Here is a 19,530-nt window from a genome sequence, read left to right as displayed (position 1 = left end):
GGTAGAGGTCAGAGGTACATGAGAGAAGTAGACAATAAAATATAAGGGAAGAAGGGGTAGGAGATGGGTCCAGGTAGGTAGGTGCTCATGAGTAGGTGCTCAAAGGAGTTATAGGATTCTGTAGTCCTGCAGAAAACTTCAGTGTGGAAATGACACCCATTTCTGTATAGTATTAGTAAGGTCACTCTGGCTGCACTGGAGTGGATAGGTTATAAGAGAGGTGTGAATTGTGTTGGAAATAGGTGAGTTTATTACAGTTTTTCAGATGAAAGATACATAATGTCAATAGGTCAATGAGAATGGGAAAGGAGGTAAGAATAAACTAATAGGATCAAAATAACTTACTCGATTGCTCTGATGTAAGAGCAATGAAGTATGAAGATTCTGTGATGATTCCCAAGTTTGTAACATGAGCAACTAGATGTGCTATCCACTCAAATTAGGAACAGTGAAGGGTGAGGTGGAAACATGAAATGACTATTATGAATCTGAAAAAGGTTCCACAATGAACACTTGAATTCTGAGGGTTTTGAACTGTGGTGGGTTCCTGAGTGAGGATAGATGTGAAGACCTCACCACATGTGGAACAAAGGAAGAGATGGGTCAGGGAGAGGATGTGGGAAGAAGAGGAGAATGGGCCCTTAGTCAACACCAGCACTTTATAGATGGGCAGCGTAAGAGAGCCTGACAAGAATACTGAATGAAGACTGTAGAATGGGAGAAGCCAAGACAAGGGATTGTGGTTTTAACATTAAGAGGAGGGAATGTTTGAAGAAGTGAGGTTAAATAGTAATGTCAGTTGACACTGTATGGTGAGAGAGGAAACATGAGAAGTACTCATAGGTTTCTAGCATCCAGATTATTGGTGATTCTAGGGGAGCAGTTTCAGTGGAATGGTCAGATGCAAGCAGCTTGTTGCATCAGTGAGAGGTGAAAGTTGGGGAGTTGACAGTGCGGACATCCTGGGATTATGCCTTAAAAAAATTCTCTTTAGTGGTGTTTTAAGTAGAGAGAAAGAACAAGATTAGATATGTGTGTTCAATTTACCATGTTTTTCAAGAATAGACCTGTTTTTTGTATCATATGAACTGTGTCATTTCCCAAGTGAATTTTAAGATTCTTTCCGCTGTAGATGGAGATATTTCTGTCATAGTTCCTCTGTCATTGAAGGACACTTTGTTTTTTTTGTTTTTATTAGATGAAAGTATAGGCATCTGAACTTGAATAATGAAGATAAGAAATGTATGCAAGAATAAAGATATTTCTTTTTGAACTGCTAAATTTATCACAAATAAAAACTTTTTAGAAGGAATGGGTTTGGCACTTTGCTTTTTTGTTTTTTAAAGGAGGTTAACATTTTTTTGACAAAACTATTTTTTAAAGATTTTGTTTATTTACATTTAGAAAGAGGCGACAGGAGGGAGAAGGAGAGGGAGAGAAATAACCTATGTGTGAGAGAAACATCTATCTGTTTCCTCTACCATGTCCCCAACTGGGGACCTGACCGGCATCCCAGGCATATTGCCCTGACTGGGAATCAAACTGGTGACCTTTCAGTTCACAGGCTGGTGCTTAATCCACCAAGTCACACCAGCCAGTGCACTTAGAGCTACTTGGATTGCTGTTTTTTAGTTGGGTATATTTGTCATAAATTTTTCAGAGGAATGAGAGTATTTGTCCCTTGATAACCACTTGCAGTAATATGAAGACAATCTGAGGCAGTTAGAGGCAGAACTGATCCTTTTACTTTCAGTAAGCCCCAAAATATTCTTAATAGGAACCCTAGGTTGAGCCTATTAGTATTTAAGTATTGAATAACCTGCAATAATTTATGGTTATTTTTTTATTGTTAGTTATTTTTTCATTTGTTTATTTACTAAATATTCATTGCTTGCTGTTTTACTTCATGTTATTCTACTTGTTGTCACTTGGGGTTCTGAAATTTTTCAAAACATAATATTCAAATCAGATTTTACTTCTTTCTGTGGGTGGATCCAGATTATGTGAATATTTAAAGGTTCTGTAAATTTTTTATTTTTGTATAGTCTCAGTTAATAACTGCTGTGAGAAAAGTGTAGAGAGATACAACACAGGAATGAATGGCCCTATCCCTGCCTTTTACTTGCTTGTGGTGTAGTACATAAACTATCTTAAAGGTAGGGAAAGTATTATGGGAATATATCTCTGTGTGTGTGTGTGTGTGTGTGTGTGTGTGTGTGTGTGTGTGTGTGTTTTTGAGGTAAATACTGAAAGCTATGGTTAACAAAGGTCAGTGTAGAGAATTGTAAGTTGTATATTAACATCCTGATACCATTTTAAAAAATGAATATTATAGAACATATTTTCTGTCAGATTGTTAACATTTTCTCTCTAGGTTTTGTGGATTAAATCTCTTAAGCTGTTGACAGGTAGAGGTTATTTGCGGTGGTAGGTAAATGTGTGTTATACAACATACTTTTCAGATTTTTTTTTTAACAGATTGGTTAAAAAAAAGGTTTGAGATGGAAAGTTGTTTGACAGTTTAAATCATTACGAAAGTGGAATGAGGTTAAAAATGTTTTTAAAACTTAATTTTTAAATGTGTCATTTAAGTCAATAATGTTCTAACCTCTATCATATGTCCAACTTTACTTTTCAGTTTGCTAATCCAGACTTTACTCAACCTATCTCAGAAGTTGTAGATGAAGTAATTCAGAATTGTCCTATTGATGTTAGACGTCCTCTCTACAAGGTCAGTGTTTGCAGCTAAATTGTTACTCAAGGTCATACTATTAAAAACCTTTTATCTTCTCTCCCTTGTTGAATATTAAATTTTAAAACACTTTTCTCCAATAGGCTATAATAGGATTTTAGTACCATTTTTATATCTTTAAAATTTTTATTCTTTTAAAATAAAGGTCATACTTACTTAATTTACTTTTCTCCACTAATACAGAATATTGTCCTCTCTGGAGGGTCAACCATGTTCAGGGACTTTGGACGTCGCTTGCAAAGAGATTTGAAAAGAACTGTAGATGCCAGGCTGAAATTAAGTGAGGAATTGAGTGGTGGTAGACTGAAGGTTGGTTTTTTTTCTATTATTGGTGGGAAGGTTGAGGGTGCCTTGATTATTGTAATGGGAATGTGAAATGTCTGCCTACTTTTGCTTTATTTAGGAAAAGAAGAGGAACCTGTCAGATATTCTAATGGAAAGTGGTTAATATTATAGATTCATATCTATATTGTTCATCATTTGATTCCTCTGGGTCCTGGGATATTATGTACATTTCCAGAAAATATTTTTAGTTGTAGCTATAAGAGAGATTTATGTTTCACCCTTGTTAAATGTCAAATTTTGAAACAAAAATGTTGATTCAGAGAATATGTTGCTGAATAAAACACATTTTATTCAATTGGAAAATTATCAGAATAAGGGATCCATTTGAGGCTACCATAATCAGTCAGAATTACTTAAAAGTAAAATACAGCACTTTAGAACTGTATTTTTTCTCATTTAGAACTGTGGTCTCTTGAGAAATTGTGTGACAGCTGACTGTTCAGCCCCTAAATTTTGATGATCTGAAACCTATTCTCTGTAGTGCAGTTAAAAAGTATGTTTAAGCGGTAGTTTATTTAGTTCAGCTATTTTCAGCCTTTTTGATCTCTTGGCACACTAATTACTAAAATTCTGTGGCACACCAAAAAATGTTATATTTTTTACTGATCTGACCAAAAATAGGTATAATTTTGATTCATTCACACCAGATGGCTGTTGTTGTATTGGTTGGTTGTTGTCATTTTATTTGAGAGTTTATGGGAAAAGAGGTCATTGTTCCTGTAAACAGGTATTTATCGCATATTTTAAAAATTCTTGAGGCACTGGTTGAAAATTGCTGGTTTAGTTTCTAGTGAGTGGACTCATTACAGTTACATGAAATAAAAAAAGAAAGGCTGTTTTTTTAGTATAGTATTTCAATAAAGTAAAATTGTTTAACATATTTTAAAGCTTTTGGTACATTTCTAAATAAGAAATGAGGGATTCCCCCCACCCAGTGATGACAGCAGCGTACTGACATTTAGTGACATAGGGAGAACTTGGTATAGGATTCTGCTGCTTTCCCTTTTATTTTACTCAATAGTCATTTTGTAAGTTTTCTTTTCAGTCCACTGAGCCACATCAGTCAGGGCATTGTTTTGTAAGTTTTTAAAAAGTATTTTTTAGTAATTTCATACAGAAAAGTTGCAGAACCTAGTGAGAATTTTTAACATTTTTCACTTAGATTCCCCAAATGTTAGTATTATGTATTTGCTTTATTATTCTATTTCTACAAATATATTTAAATACACAATATACATACATACCGACACATGCAAGAATTGTATTTTTCTGAACTGTTTGGGAATGAGTTGTATCTGTGGTGGCCTGTTACCCCTAATAGTTTACTGTGTATATCCAATAGACAGGACATTACAATTTTTAAAAATCAGGAATTTCATCTTGATACAATATAATATCTAGTTATAGACCTGATTCAGATTTCACCAGTTTTCTTATTATTGTTTTTTTTTTTAATAGCAAAAGGAAACAGTACATACTTTTTTTGGTCTAGGATCCAATTTAGGATTATATCTTTCAGTTAGTTACCATGTTCCTTCAGTCTGGAACAATTACGTAGTCTTTTTTAACCATTAATGTTTTTGAAGAGTACAGGTCATTTTGCAGAGTGTTTCTCATTTTCGGATTGTCTGATGTTTCCTTGTGATTAGGTTCAGTTCATGTACTTTTGCCAGTAATACCACAGAAACGATGCACCCTTTTAGTTCCTTTATCACTAGACAGACACGATTTGTCCCACATGTTAATTCAGATCACTTGGTCTTAGATTTTTCTACTATGAGGTTATTTTTTTCTTTTACTTTTAATAATATTATAGAGAGATTACATTCAGACTATGTAACTGTCCTGATTCTCATCAAATTTTCAACCACTGGTTTTAACATACATACTTCCTATAATAGTTATTACTGTGGTAGTTTCCAAATGGTATTTTGCAAATTCCATCATCAGTCCTTTTATGGTTTTTAGTCTCATTTTACCTACAGATGAGTTTTCCCTTCTCATTCACTCATTCATTAATTTAGTAATATCCATATAAACTGCTGACTTCTCATATTATTCTATAAGGTACATCATTAATACCGTGATTTAATATTAACATATTCTTAATACTATTAATATCACAAATTTCGATGCTCATATTTTCTCAGATTTGGGCAGTAGAGCCTAGCTTTTTTGATGTGGTCCCAGTATTCTTCAAGCACTTTCTTTCTTTTTTGACACAACAAGATATTCCAGGCTCATCCTATGCATTCTCTTCTTCAATCTAGGAATCAGCCCTTTCCTATCCTGAAGGCATCCTTGTTCATTTTAATGGAGAATGCTATTAAGAAATCAAGTTTAGGACGACACCAGATGTATTCATTGCTGCTGGGTGTCACAGCTAAATAAGCCCTTTTGGCTGTTAGAGTTGGGATGTGTGTGTTTGTGCGCGTGTACACGTCTATATCTAGTTCTCTTTGTAAATTAGAACTGTGAATTCATACTGATACTTCCATTTCCAGAAAACCAGGAGATTTACTCTAACCTTCTGCTTTTCCATAATTGTAATGCTTGTCTCTTGACAGTGAGAAACCTGGCTTCCGTACCTACAATATATTTTATGTTTTTGCTCAATCCTGGAATATGTGTTTATAATAATTTTAGAATTGTTGAATTATACCACTATGAGAAATAGGCCCACTAACTACAGTTCAGCATTTGTTTCATTTTTATCTTCAGTCTGAGGGCATAATCATAATCCTGGATTCACAAGTCACTTGGATTAGTCCCTTCCCCTACTTCAATGTGGTTATGTTTTTTAAAAAATATTAAATGAGCTTAATACTTTTCTGCCGTATCATTTTGCCCAGTGTGCAGCCTCATGCTTTAAAGTTTCATTTTTTTCATGTATATTAAATACTATATTTAATGTGTGTACATTTAAATTTAAGGCAAATATCAGGGCACATGCCTGGGTTGCAGGCCAGGTTCCCAGCGGGGGAAACATGAGAGGCAACCACACATGATGTTTCTCTCCCTCTCTATCTCCTTCATGTCCCCCCTTTCTAAAAATAAATAAATAAAATATTTTTTAAAAAATTTAAGGCAAATAATACAGAAACTGTTATTTTAATTTGCTGTTGAACTGATCTTATTACAACTTTTTTAGCCAAAACCTATTGATGTACAAGTCATTACACACCACATGCAGCGATATGCAGTTTGGTTTGGAGGATCGATGCTGGCTTCCACGGTAAATGAGATGAAGCTTATATTTATAATTTGATTTTTCTTTGTGTTTTAGAAGAATCTTTTAGTACTTAAAAATTTTTGAAGGACAAGGGAAATTTGTAAAAATGTTTTAAAGCTTTAAAATTGGATACATATGTACATGGTATATTTTAAAAGTACAAGTCATTTAGATTTCATGTTCATATTTTTCTTGGCTTGATAGACATTTTTTTAGAATGACCATTTAGTGTTTAAATTTATCTGTAGGGAAAATTCTTTTAACCCTGTGGTAATACAAATTCCAGAAGTCATTGTTTTTTTCTTTGTAAGTATTTAAAAGCATTGAGTTAAAAGTAATGTTTCACTATATAGGAAGTACCATGGTCCAAACCAAGTGAAGGGAGTTCTAAGAGCCCTCTTCCCAAACCAAAACATCTTAAAGCCTCTTTAAAGGGTATTTTATATCATTAGCCTAATAAATATTAGTACTTTATCCCATAATGCAGAGTATTAAATAAAATGAAGGTGTTTTTATCTGAATTATTGAAAACTATACAATTTGAATTTAAAACCACTAAAAATAAGAGATAAAAGTATTTTTTTAATTTTATTTATCTTCACTTGTGCTTTATGACCTAGTTGAGTTTGCAATTTTGCCCTTTGATAGAAATAACTGAAAGAGCATCGAACGTCTGTGTATACCAGATGTAGAATGAAGAAAGCAAATTGACAAGTTTTTGTAGGATGGCTAACAGTGGTTTATCTGTGCTTCAGATTAATGCTGTTTCTTTAGATTATTAATTCAATATATAGTTTGGGAAAACCTCAGTACAGTAGTTTTGGCATTTGAGAATCAACTATCCATTCCTCAAAATTTCAAAATCTGGGACAATTTTAAGGTGGAGGGCCATGAATTAAACACTCCTTTTTAATTCTGAGTTAAGTTTATAGGTGATTTTAAGTCATGGTTGCTAGAGTTTCTAAGCTTTGTTTAAGTACTATTCATAGACTGGTAATAAATATTTTAGATTTAACAAATATATTTTAAAGCATATTGAAAATTGTAAATTTTTGACTTTTATGAAAATACATGTTTTTGTTTTCAGCCTGAGTTCTACCAAGTGTGCCACACCAAAAAGGATTATGAAGAAATCGGACCTAGCATTTGTCGTCACAATCCAGTGTTTGGAGTCATGTCGTAAAATTGACTTTATAGTTATTGGGGTTAGGGAGGTGGGAAAGGATTAATCTTTCTGATTACTTGTTTTGTCTGGATGGCTGGTTTTGAGGTTTTAAACCTGACTTGAAATAATGAGACCAAACATAATTATACAGGAATATTTTAATAACTATATCAACATGCGAATGTAGAGGAAAGCCAAAAATGATTGTGTTTTTCTTTAGACTGAATATTTGAATCTTATGTGTAACAAAAGGAAGTGGGTTTTAGTTCTTTCTGTGCCCTGATATTTTGTATATTATTGAATTATCCAAGATTTGATGGGATTTATCGGTATGTAGATAGCTCTATAATGCTTGAATTGTGCACTTCCAAGTGTGCAATGCAAGAGCTTGTTTATATTTCATACTTTTTATACTTTGAGGAAAAAAGTCAAAGAAAAACTAGTATTTGAGTATAAAACCGTGACCAAGTAAAGGATGAATTCAAGAAATAGCCTCATGAGACTTGACATACACACATGCTCATGGGATTCCAGTTATTATGAATTGCTGCCATCCCCCTGTGCTGCCCCAGTGGTTTTCTTTGCAAGTGCTTTTGGAACTAAGAAGTTAGCATCTTGGATGAACTGATCTCTGGTAGTGCTTTCTGATTACCTGCATTCTGTTTGTTGCTTTAAAGGAGAAGTAAAGACAAGACTGTTGGACCTGTATTGCAGTTCTGTAGTGTCATTTCTTATTAAAAAGTGAATCATTTGATTACCAAAATTCATATATTTAAGGCCTAACACCATTCTAATAAAGGCACAAATTTCTTTTTAATATTTGTTTCAAGCTGTTTAATCTTTATAAGTTAACAATCTATTCTCTTCAAATCTCTGCAGTAGTTTTCAAATCACAACAGTTGGTTAGCAAGTTGAATTTGTTATGTGCTCTAAACAAATAATTGTAATATGTTGAGTGCTTTTATTTTGGTAACTGGATCTCCATTTGATATTTCATTTGTATAACTCATTTGCAATCTGAAAATTTTTTAGTGCCAGTCCCTGACATATCACGAAAAGTTAATTTTCTTTCCATTTTAAGATATTTGGGTCATGAAGAAAACATGAAAATAAATTAAAACTGAATCACCTTTTCTAATGTTTTTTTTTTTTAAGAAGTAGTGTCATTCTACTTTGTGTATGTATTTTCTGTGATTTTTGTTTCTGTTGGATTCATTGAAATCTTCATGTTGTGTGTAGTAGAGATTTCTTGTGAACTTCAAACTTTACCTGTTATTTATAGAAGACAAAAATGGGAGATTTTACAGCCTTTTTTAGAACTTAAACAGTAGTACCAGCAAACACTTGAATTTCATTACCCATGAAAATAACACATAGGATTAGCATACTTCTATCCAAAAGTTAAAGAAAAAAGCGTTTCTGTGGTTTTTTTCTAATATAAAGGTAGAATTGGGGTGTAAACTTTATTTTTTATTTAGAATGAAACTGGATATTTAAAATTATATTAATTATTTACATGAATTAATTTTTTGAGTGTGGGAGTGAAGAACAAATTACATATCTTATAGCTGTAGTTGTATGAGTATCAAAATCTTTTTTTACTTGAATATTTCATAAACATTAAAAAAAGCTATTCAAATACTACTAGTAAATAGTGAAAGTTGGTTTCTTTCCTGCCCTAGCCTGTCTCATTTTCTCATCGTTACACTGTTAGACATGTCTATGTGTCCTTATATTTTTCTGTGCATATTGAAATGAATATACCTCCTTTACTTTACACAGATAGGAGCTTTACTATATCTACTGTTGTAAGTATCTTTTGATATAGATCTAAATTTATAAGCATTAAGGATTTCACTCTCCTGGCTCAATAAAGTACCGTTAGCATAAATGTCTTTTACACCTGGGATGGTTAAATGGTGAATGAGTAGGCCCAGAAAACATGTTTACAAAGCTGCAGATTGCAATCTCATGCATACTTAAATAAATATGTTCTTATGTGAAAATGTGAAGGTCAAAATTTTTCTATTAAAGCTTATGCTTATTTGGAAAAACCAGACTCCTGATAGGACTTTTGCCCTGCTTTTTTTTATAGGAGTGCAATAATATGATAGAAACAGTGCTCTTATTTCTTTACGTCTTCTGTCACTGTATATCTTTTTTTTCCTTTCAATTTATAGAATATTTGGTTGTATATGTGTAGAGGTTGACCAAGATGAATTCAAATCTGTAACACTGATTTGATGTTAGGCTGCATAAACATGGTACATTGAATAAACAATTAAGTGTTTGAAATTTTCATTCTGGTTCTACAAATTGCTGATATAACTCCTTCAATTTTTATTTATTTATTTATTTTTATTTTATTTATTTTTAGAGAGAAGGGACGGGAGAAATAAAGAGAGGGAAAGAAACATCAATGTGCAGTTGCCTCTCATGTGTCCCCCTACTGGGGATCTGGCCTGCATGTCCTCTGACTAGGAAATGAACTGGTGACCCTTTGCTTCACAGGCCCACACTTCAGTCCACTGAGCTACACAACCTAGGGCTATTTTTGTTGTTTTTAAAACGTGAAGGACATATTTGTATAATCTTGGACAGATTTCTTTGAACTGTCTGTACCTTAGCTTATGTGTAAAGTAATGATGATATCTAGCTAATTTCTTTGAACTCTTGGGCCTTAGTTTATATGTAAAGTAATGATGATATCTAGCCTTATGCAGTTTTTATGAGTTCTGAAAATATGACCTAGCTCTCTCATTTTTAATAGAGCTTCAAGCAATGGGAAATATTAATGGACAGAAATAAAATAGATGATGCCTGGCTAACCTGATACCTACTCTTCACAAGCAAATTTTCACAAAGTAACCCTTAATCATTAGTAAGTGGCATATACTGCAAGTAATCACCCTCTTCTGATCTGTCTTCCTGTCTCATGAGATAACACAGTTATCTATTCAGGTCTCCTAATGTAATTTTTGGTTTATTTTCAAGGATACTTTAACAATTGAACTAACTGTTCTTACAGTTACTTCTAGAAATCATCTTTAAAAGTAATAAAGTGATAATAGACTATATTATCTAGGGCAGAGAAGTCCTAGAGAATATATCTATATAAATAGAAACCTTCAGATTACTCTAAAAATGGTACCATAGTACTTGTAACATTGAGGAAATGAGGTGTAAAAACTTGTACCATTGTAAAGAGTTGTCATTTGTCTCAGTAGTGGACTAATCTGTCAGTAATAAAGTCCAGTGATTTTTTTTTTTGTTACCAGGCCAGCTTTGGCTCTGTGACCCCTATTCCCTGATTCATTATAATTCATAGTCAACAGGCATGAGCACTTTGGATAGCCCTCTGCAGTCTTCTTCAACTCTTAGCACCCAGATTCCAACTTAGGTTAATGGGCACCAAATATATTAGCTAAAATACAATCTAAAATATATGCAAAAATTTCAAGAGTGAAACATTTCTCGCTCAGATTGGAAACCTGTGTTAAAACATGTATCTGTAATAGCACTTAGTTTATACAGTTGGCTAAGGACAGAGTTGTTACTGGGTTACGGGGAACTTTCACAGCATATCCTGAAAATAAGCACTTAGTTTTTCTTATTAGGTACATAACCACATCTAAATTCACCTTAATCAGGACTGCTTAAATTTGCTGGAGGGTCTGGAAAGTGTTTAGACCTCAGTGAAAAGGGATTTCTGCTACTCACTGTTGATAACTCTTCAGTACTGTGTAAATGTTCATCCCTCTTCCACAATTTGCTTTTCAGCATATCGGATCTTTTGCTATAACCTGTTTGGCCTTGAAAAATTAAAATCCATAGTTGTCTTTGGTAAATCTTTATGCCAAAACCCAATTTAACTGATGCATTTGGAACCCAGAAGCTGAAATTAAATAATACCTATCTGAATTTAGAATTGTGTTCTCATTGTTCCAGTGATCACAGGAGCAGAATAAAAAGGGAACAAAAAATAAAAATGGATGATTTAGAAAAAATGACAACTGAAAGAAAATGTGAAAGGACAAAAAACTAGAAGTACTGTTTCTGTTATTTTGATTTAGCAAATAACTATTCTCTACTGTTTTCTAGTATTCTACCACTTTCGGTTACTTATACATTACATTGAAACTAAGATAAGATACTGAGTCAAAATAGTTTCACTTTTAGTCAAATGCTGCAACTCATTTATGCTACCTGTGTAGTAGTAGTATCAAGTGTTGTACCTCCAATCCCAGAGACATTTTTTGATTGTAGACTGTTGTTCAAGTACTGTGCATGAAAACGAATAAAACATTCTCTTCTGAGCTTAACAGCTGGTATGGCTCAGTGGATTGAGCACTGACTTGCAAACTGAAAGGTCACCAGTTCGATTCCCAGTCGGCATATGCCAGGGTTGCTGGCCAGGTCCCTTGTTGGGGGCATGCAAGAGGCAATCATGTATCTATCACACATCGATATTTCTCTCCCTCTCTTTCTCCCTCCTTTCCCTTCTCTCTAAAAAAGTAAATAAAGTCTTTTTAAAAAAAGATTTGAAAGTTCTTATTACTAAGCTTATGATTTCAGTCATGTGGAATCTAATGAACAAACTGAACTAAAAGGAAAATGAGGAAAGGCTGATGGAGATAATTTCCTTTGGAAATAGATGGAGAGCAGATGAAAACTAGTGGTGGGAGGAGGTTACAGGGTGAAGGGATTGAACAAAAAGAAAAAGGACAAAGGACTCATGGACATGGACAACAGTGTGGTGAGGAGGGTGGAATAATAGGACTAAATGGTAATGGAAAAATATAATAAAGATTAAATTAAAAAATCCCTTGCAATGTTACTAAAAAAGATTCTCTTCATAAAGTTGATGGGGGCGGGGGAGAACTCAGCTAGGTAAAGTGTGGCTATGGTTTAAATGTGTGCACCTAAAATTCTTAAAATGATAAATGTTCCATACAAGAAGCATACAAGTGATTCCACAGTAGGATCTGTCTTTACTAGTGCCTTCCATTTTGCCTAGCACATACAGTGGTTCAGTGAGTGTCTGATAGATCAGTGAATGAGTGAATAAAATCATCCTTCATTTTGAAATTAAAACTGAATTACTTGAACTATAACTTTTGCTCCTTTAAAAATATTTATCAAGAAAGTAAGACTGGATTATTACATTTTTCTCTTCCACCAGTGTTTGCCTTAAAATAAAACGGTGTTATCTACATAAAATTGTAGGATTATTAAGTTAGCACAAATTTTTGGATGTATGTTTTCAATAGTTCCTTAATTCTTTGATATAGTTTTTTTTTAAGATTTTATTTATTTTTAGAAAAAGGGAGGGTGAAAGAGAAACATTGATATGTGAGAGATGCATCAGTAGGTTGCCTCTTACACGTCTCCAATTGGGGTCCACAACCCAGGCATATGCCTTGACTGGGAATTGAGCTGGTGATCTTTTGGTCCATAGGCCACCACTGAGCCGCACCAGCAGGGCATCTTTGATCACATTGAAGTCACCATAGTATAAATGATTGTGTGCTCTAAATTAGTATTGTGCAATGCTAACTGACATGCCTTTACATGTTTTATAACATGGAATATCAACAGTAGAAACACTGCTAATTTCCAGCTCTAAATTTTATTTAACGGTTTTGATTTTCTTTCATCTAAATCCCATTTTGAACTAATTAATTTAGAAATGACTTAAAAGTTTTCTCCATTTTCAATGTGTGAGTCAGTGGTGCAATAGATTGTTAATCTTAACTTGGAGGTTTATTAGAAAGTTGACACAGGAATTGGAACCATACATGTTTTCTCTTACTGAGAGTACTTGGTATTTTCCCTGAATTCTTCATTGGTTTAGAGGATTGGAGAGTAAAAAAATCTGAGACTTGTTTTTTGGTGCCATATGCTTTGTTGGGATGTCATATACATTCATGAGCTGACTAAATTATTTTATGCAGGACAGTTTCTAATGAAATAGACTGATTTCTTTTTCCCATGACCTTGGAAGATGAATAAAATTTGGTAGATTGAGAGTAGGTGGGCAAGATGTTTTAAACAGTCTGTAAGTAATTGGGGGGTGGTGAGCATGATGAGATTTGTAAGCGAGTTAGAAGAGTAGGGGATAAAATTGGAAGGTATCTGCCACTCTAAAACATTGACAGAAAAACTTAAAAACTGATAGAGTTAAACCTGAAATCACACATGAACACACTTGACATCAGTAACATTGTGCAATTTTTAGAGTTTGTTCTAGCCCAAATACGTTTTACAGATGAGAAAACATTTTAAGGGAATTTGCAGAGACTATATAAATAGTGGCAGAGTAGGACTTAGTAATAATTCTCTTAATGTTTTATTTATACTAAATAGTATATAGTTTATTAGATTTTTCCCCCAAAATTTATTTGGCAACATGGATTAGCCTCTGACCCATTTTGTTGGGAGAGCTAATATCAACATTGTGCTAGATGCTCCTAAGGGGAGATGTATCAAATGACTTAAATATGTCTACCAAATCGTGCACGATGCCTGTAGTTACCAGGCTGAAGTGCTGAGCTCATTGCAAGAGCCTAAAACTCAACAAGTCTGTTGGAGACTGAATTGGACAAAAAGGACTCTGTGTACAGAACAACAATTGGAACTTGAAACTCCTGATCTAGGCCAAGTGCTTATTTGAGCTCTTTGCATGTTTGGTCCACGAATCTCCAAATTGGTGCTAAAGTGTATATTATTTCAGATCTTACTGAAATTTCAACTTAATGGTGACATAACTGGATTTCTGTGAATTAGTACCTCAACTAATTTTAAGCCTGGGAAAACATTTTTAGGCTACAAATGAAAGCGAAGCTTGTGATAATGTTATGAAATACAATTATTGACCTGTGGTAAATGCTCAAGTATTTGTTGAATAAAGTTATATGGGTCAAAAAAAGATTTGTAAAATGGTATTTCTGATTGTCACTTTTGATTCAGTAATTAAAGAGAATATTGAGGACATAGGCAGAGTAATGTTTACTTTTAAAAAGGTGTGTGGCATCTGATCTGAGCAGTGCTGTCTCCCTCTCTTCACCTTTATGAAATGGAGTTGCAACTTGACATTCCTCGGGGCCCTGGGAACATGAGTGAAATGGTTTTAAGTAACTCTCTTTTTCCCCCAGGAGGAAGGGAATGACTGCTTAAACCCCATGCAGAGGATCTGGTATTCTTGAAATTGAAGTAACTATTTGCTTTTGACCTATTTCACAAAGAAGACAAATGACTTTTTCAGGCAGCAGGATGGAGAGTGGCAGATGTACGTTTTGAGTTTAGTCTCTCAATCATCCACTAGGTGTCTCTTCTCTCCCTTCGTCCATAAAGGAATTTACATTAATTAGATTTGCTGCTGTGAAAAGCAAATTGGATCTGGGTTATGGACATAACACATTTTATATTCCCATTTAAAGAATATAATTTCCAGTAATAGATCCGTAACAAGTAAAAACAAAGATGTTTTTTAGGCTGTGACAGTAATTCACAGTGGGATTTATTTATTTGTCAGTATCAACTTGGAACATTTTATATGCTAAACACTTTCAAGGTGCAAAGATATAATAAGTCAGCAAAACAGACCTGGCTTAAAACACAGGTGGCAAACACAAGGCCTGTTGGCTGAATCCAGCCCTCCAACTTGTTTTATCTGGCCCGGCACCTTGTTTCTACTTGGCAGCAGCGAGGAGCTCCTTGCCCTTTGCCCCTAGTTAAGGAATAGTTACATTTATATGGTCCTAACTACATTTGGCCCTTTGAAGGCAACCACAAGGCTTATGTGGCCCCTGGTGAAAATGAGTTTGACACCCCTGGTTTAAAAGGCTGTCCAAGAGTATATTAAAATTTCAGTATCAGAACCAAATTTATATTCTTGCATTAAGGAAAGCCAGTAAAGGTAAGAGATTGGGTAACCTTTTAAGCTCATTTTCATCCGTAAAGTTTAATTTTTAACAGTACTTGCTAGTGTTCTCTCTGTTTCTTAAGGTAAGACTTTGTATACGTTCTCTTTAGTGGTACAGATCATTGAGAAGACGCAAAGTCAACAAAAATATAAGACTGATTTACTTAAATTACACAGACATAATAACTGCCTTTAATTCATGCAGATTTGAGACACCCATCAAGTTACATCCTCCATTTTTCTATTATATATAGTGTAAATGAAGGTTCATAGCAAAAAAAGCTCAAAAAGTATTTTCGCTTTACAACATGTGACCTAGACTCCATGAATGATGTGCTTTTACATTTATGTATGAAACTAGTAATTTCATATATAAGACAAAGCTGTAGTAATACATGTATCACGTTGCCTTGTTCGGAAGAGGGGGCTGCACACGCTGAAGGAAGACAAAGCAATCTTTCATCCAGAGGAGCACTGCTGACATTTGTTATCACTGCTGCTTCTGAATGAGTGTTGTGTGTGACCACCCTGAGATGAGGGCCAGTTCCCCCAGATGTGACAGATAACAGGACTTTGTGGAACACTCGGTGAGGAATGTGTTTTAAAAAGATATTTTTTTTTAGTAATCTAAATGTTGACTGATGAACTCTTGCTTGCAATTTGGTGCAGAGCAGAACTGCTTAATCAGATGAGAAATCTTGTGTTCACCAAATCCTCGTAAAGTTACCCTAGAATTGTTAAATGTGTAAGGGATTCTAGTCATGCCTTTAGGTCTCGTGAACAACAACTTTCTGTACTTTCTGTTCTCTGATTTACACCCACCAAACCAGTTTACAAACAACTCTTTGCAGTGTGTTAACATTTCATGATGAGATGAAGTGGAAAGTGTTCCTCTGACACAAAAGCCCTTTACTTAAGGGGTTCCATGGGGTTAAGAACAGTTTCCACTCCCAATGGTTTCATTATGTTCTGTATAATGGGTGTAATTGTTTATTGATGGCATATTTGAGCTGAGATGATTGAACATACATTACTTGAGCAATAAAAACTTGACAGGCTCTGCCTTTTAAAGCAATGCATTCCCAGGATAAGACAAAGAAGCTGATTACTGTCACCATTCATAAAAAGCAAAGTCTGAACACTGTTTTGAAAGTAGTATTGTTCTGAAGCAGGATTTACACAGAAGGCTAACGGGTGGTGTAGCTGCCCATTTCCTTTGAGTTCCCATTTGTAGGCCGAAACTGCTGAATGGATTCCTGTTGAAATCCTGTTAAAATAATGTTTCTTCCAGCTGAGAAAGAATGTCCTGCTTTCAGTTTTGCAAGTGTGGAGGTCTTTTTGTTGTGGAAGAGCTCCTTAACTTGCCACTTGACTTGGCCTAATCTTCATTTTACTTGGACCAGATGTGCCATCTCTGATGAACTTGAAATGTTGCTATTTCTTGTAAGTTGAGTCCGAGAAATATTTTTGAGCATCCACCACATGGGAGACTGTGCTAGACCTTGGTGGGGACCCTGAGCATTTTTGTATTTACATCCTAGCATGGAAAGAGTCCTGAACATTACCTACCAAAACATAGGGTGCTGTGCGTTTGAGGTTGTAGTGGAGATGAGAAAGGGAAAATTAGCTTAAGACTGAGAAAATGTAAATGTGCCCTGCCCTTTATCAGATACGGATAAAGTCAGCTGCAGAGTTAATAGGAACGATGTTTCTCCCAAGAACATGCTGCAGCTGTAGCATGTCATAACGGCTCCCTTAGAGCAACTACTGGTTTTTTACTTGCTGAGAAACGCTACTCTCTGAAATCATAAACTCAGAAATTTTGCTATTCGAAATTATATCAGAATGAAATGAAAGTGCCCACTATAACATAATTCGACACAGAAAAATTGCCTCAATTCCCAAATGAGATGCAGAGCAGCCTCAGAAAAGGGGTCTGGGGACACAACATCTAAACTTTGTAGTTTCTAAGGATAGAGGGCTCCTAGGTCCAATTCACAGTTCCGGCCTCCGGTTTGGCCCTTGACACAGAGCCTCGCTTTGCTCTGAGCCTATTCCTGTGCTGATTGATTTAAATTTTACCTTTACCCCTGTAAACCAAAATTAATTTTAGATTGCAATAAACATTTGCTTGAGCCAACAAGCTGCTGTAACCTAGGAAACAGATTCAGGTGGCAATTCGTTCCACCAATACAAAGGGTAGGACTCCTTTAAAGTGAAAGTTTCTGCCCAGGTTCTTAATTAGGTTCACTTTGTATAAATGAGTCATCCAAATTGTGCCATTGTGATTGGACAAAGCAGGTCTCAGTTTGGTGGTAGATAAGACCAGTGTTTCCCTGCAGTGGTTACACAGATGGTATAAAAAAGCTCTGCATTATGCAGGGAGCCCAGAGTTCGATCAGTCTGTGGTTCTGGATATAGAGTACTTGAGGAGCCCCTGTCAGCAAATGGCCACTAGGCTCTTCTTAGGGAGTCTGTTTCAGTAGATGAATTCTTTCTTGACATTTATGTAATGAATCAATCTGTCTTCCCAGGGTCCACACCTCAAGTCTTACAATTTTTACATTTCCTCCACGTGTAGCTTCCTTTATAGTAATGGGTCAATAAACTTGACTTTGTCAGGCAATTGGTTTGGTCCTGAACTCAACCTGTTGGGCTACAAGTATATTCCAAGTATAAAGCATACTTGGAGAAAGGATGGAGAAACTGGTTTTAATTGAGTATCAGGTACACTGCAGGAAGGCAGTTGCATTAATTTTTTAGATGTTACTTTTAACAGTTTAATGTAGATATGAGACCAAGGAAACAAACAATTTTTTCCATTTTGACATTTCTCAATTTATCATTAAATGTATGTGCATAATTTAGTATTTACAAAATATACACATTAGGTATATGCCTGTGTCCCATTTCTTTTAATGATTTTGAGTGTAGACACTTTTATTTCACAAAGTAATTATCTCTTCCTGGAGCGTTGAGTCTATGCTAAAAATTCCACTTGATTTTTTTTTTGTCTTGACCATGTAGTAGATGTTCAATAAAAAATTTCTACATTGAATCGAGAGCTTCACATTTTAGCTGTTTCCTTGAGCCTGTACCAAAGTTTGAAACCTAACAGATTGTTGTATCCTCTTCATCACAATCCACCTCTGCCTAATAAAGTACAAAATCACCCTTAGGCAATGAGGCAATGCGCAATTGAAGCTTTTTATAGCTCCATTTGTCTGCAGTTACCTAAATGTCAATGGATAGATGTGTTTGTCATAATGTGCATTGAGTGCAAATAGGCCCCCCATTAGCACTATCATTACAGGTAAAATAGATGCACAGGGACTCAAAGAGGTGATAAGCTGTCAGATATCCAATCTAAGGAAATACAGATTGTCATTTGCAGTTAAAAATGGGCTGAAGTAATGCACTGGAACTTGATTTGTTTCTCAAACCTTTGTATATTTAGTTTTGTTCATCCACCACGTTGATTGAGGTACAACGAAATAAACCATTAATTAAATCTAACTCAGGGAAACCATTGAAGTATTAGTGGATCTGAATACAGCAGCATTGAAAAGCAGTCTCAGTACGTTACCTTCCAGGTGGGCCCTGCCCTTGTTGCAGAGGAGTTGTGAGAAACAGGAATCTCTAGCTTTCAGTGGTATGAAGGGAATCTGTGTCACTGACCTACTTATACCTGAAGTAACACTTTTCCTAACTTTAGACTCAGGTATGCAAGTATTCATAAACTGGCAGAAGTAGGAAATCATAGGAAGAAGTAGGTGACTACCGATAATTTGATAAAAGTCCACATTCCGAGTGAGCCTGTCCTCTTTCCTCGCTGGTCTCAGTTCCCTCATGCTTGACGTGCAGTCTGAAAGCTCTGTTATCTGGTATTTGGTTACCTAAGGAATGTTGGTACATTAGATTCTGAGCTACTGACAAGGGACTTATCTGTGTTTCTGTCTGCACATTCCTCACATTAGGGGGCTAACTAACTGGTTTGAGGAATCAAGATCACATCAGTGATGAACACACCTGGAACAGTTTTATTTTCCCCTCCACTAATTGCATGTGAAGGATTCAGGAGGAAGTAAATCCCAATTTACTCTGTTAAATTC

General features: G+C 35.0%; 1 protein-coding gene across 1 annotated transcript in view; it reads left to right on the top strand.

Annotated features, from left to right (window-relative positions):
- ACTR3 (actin related protein 3) overlaps positions 1–8,311 on the top strand; it is a 58,432-nt gene extending 50,121 nt beyond the window's left edge. The window contains exons 9-12 of the mRNA XM_037144069.2: positions 2,639–2,731; positions 2,936–3,061; positions 6,249–6,332; positions 7,417–8,311. Coding sequence (XP_036999964.1) covers positions 2,639–2,731; positions 2,936–3,061; positions 6,249–6,332; positions 7,417–7,512 — 399 coding nt within the window. The 3' untranslated portion in view covers positions 7,513–8,311. The remainder of the gene's footprint in view (positions 1–2,638; positions 2,732–2,935; positions 3,062–6,248; positions 6,333–7,416) is intronic.
- The last annotated feature ends 11,219 nt before the right edge of the window (positions 8,312–19,530 follow it).

The sequence above is a fragment of the Artibeus jamaicensis genome, unplaced genomic scaffold (assembly GCF_021234435.1).
Source record: "Artibeus jamaicensis isolate MK-2021 breed Jamaican fruit bat unplaced genomic scaffold, CSHL_Jam_final contig_1404, whole genome shotgun sequence".
Classification (NCBI taxonomy): domain Eukaryota; kingdom Metazoa; phylum Chordata; class Mammalia; order Chiroptera; family Phyllostomidae; genus Artibeus; species Artibeus jamaicensis.
The sequence above is the reverse complement of the archived record's forward strand: the minus strand, read 5'-3'. Positions and strand labels throughout refer to the sequence as shown.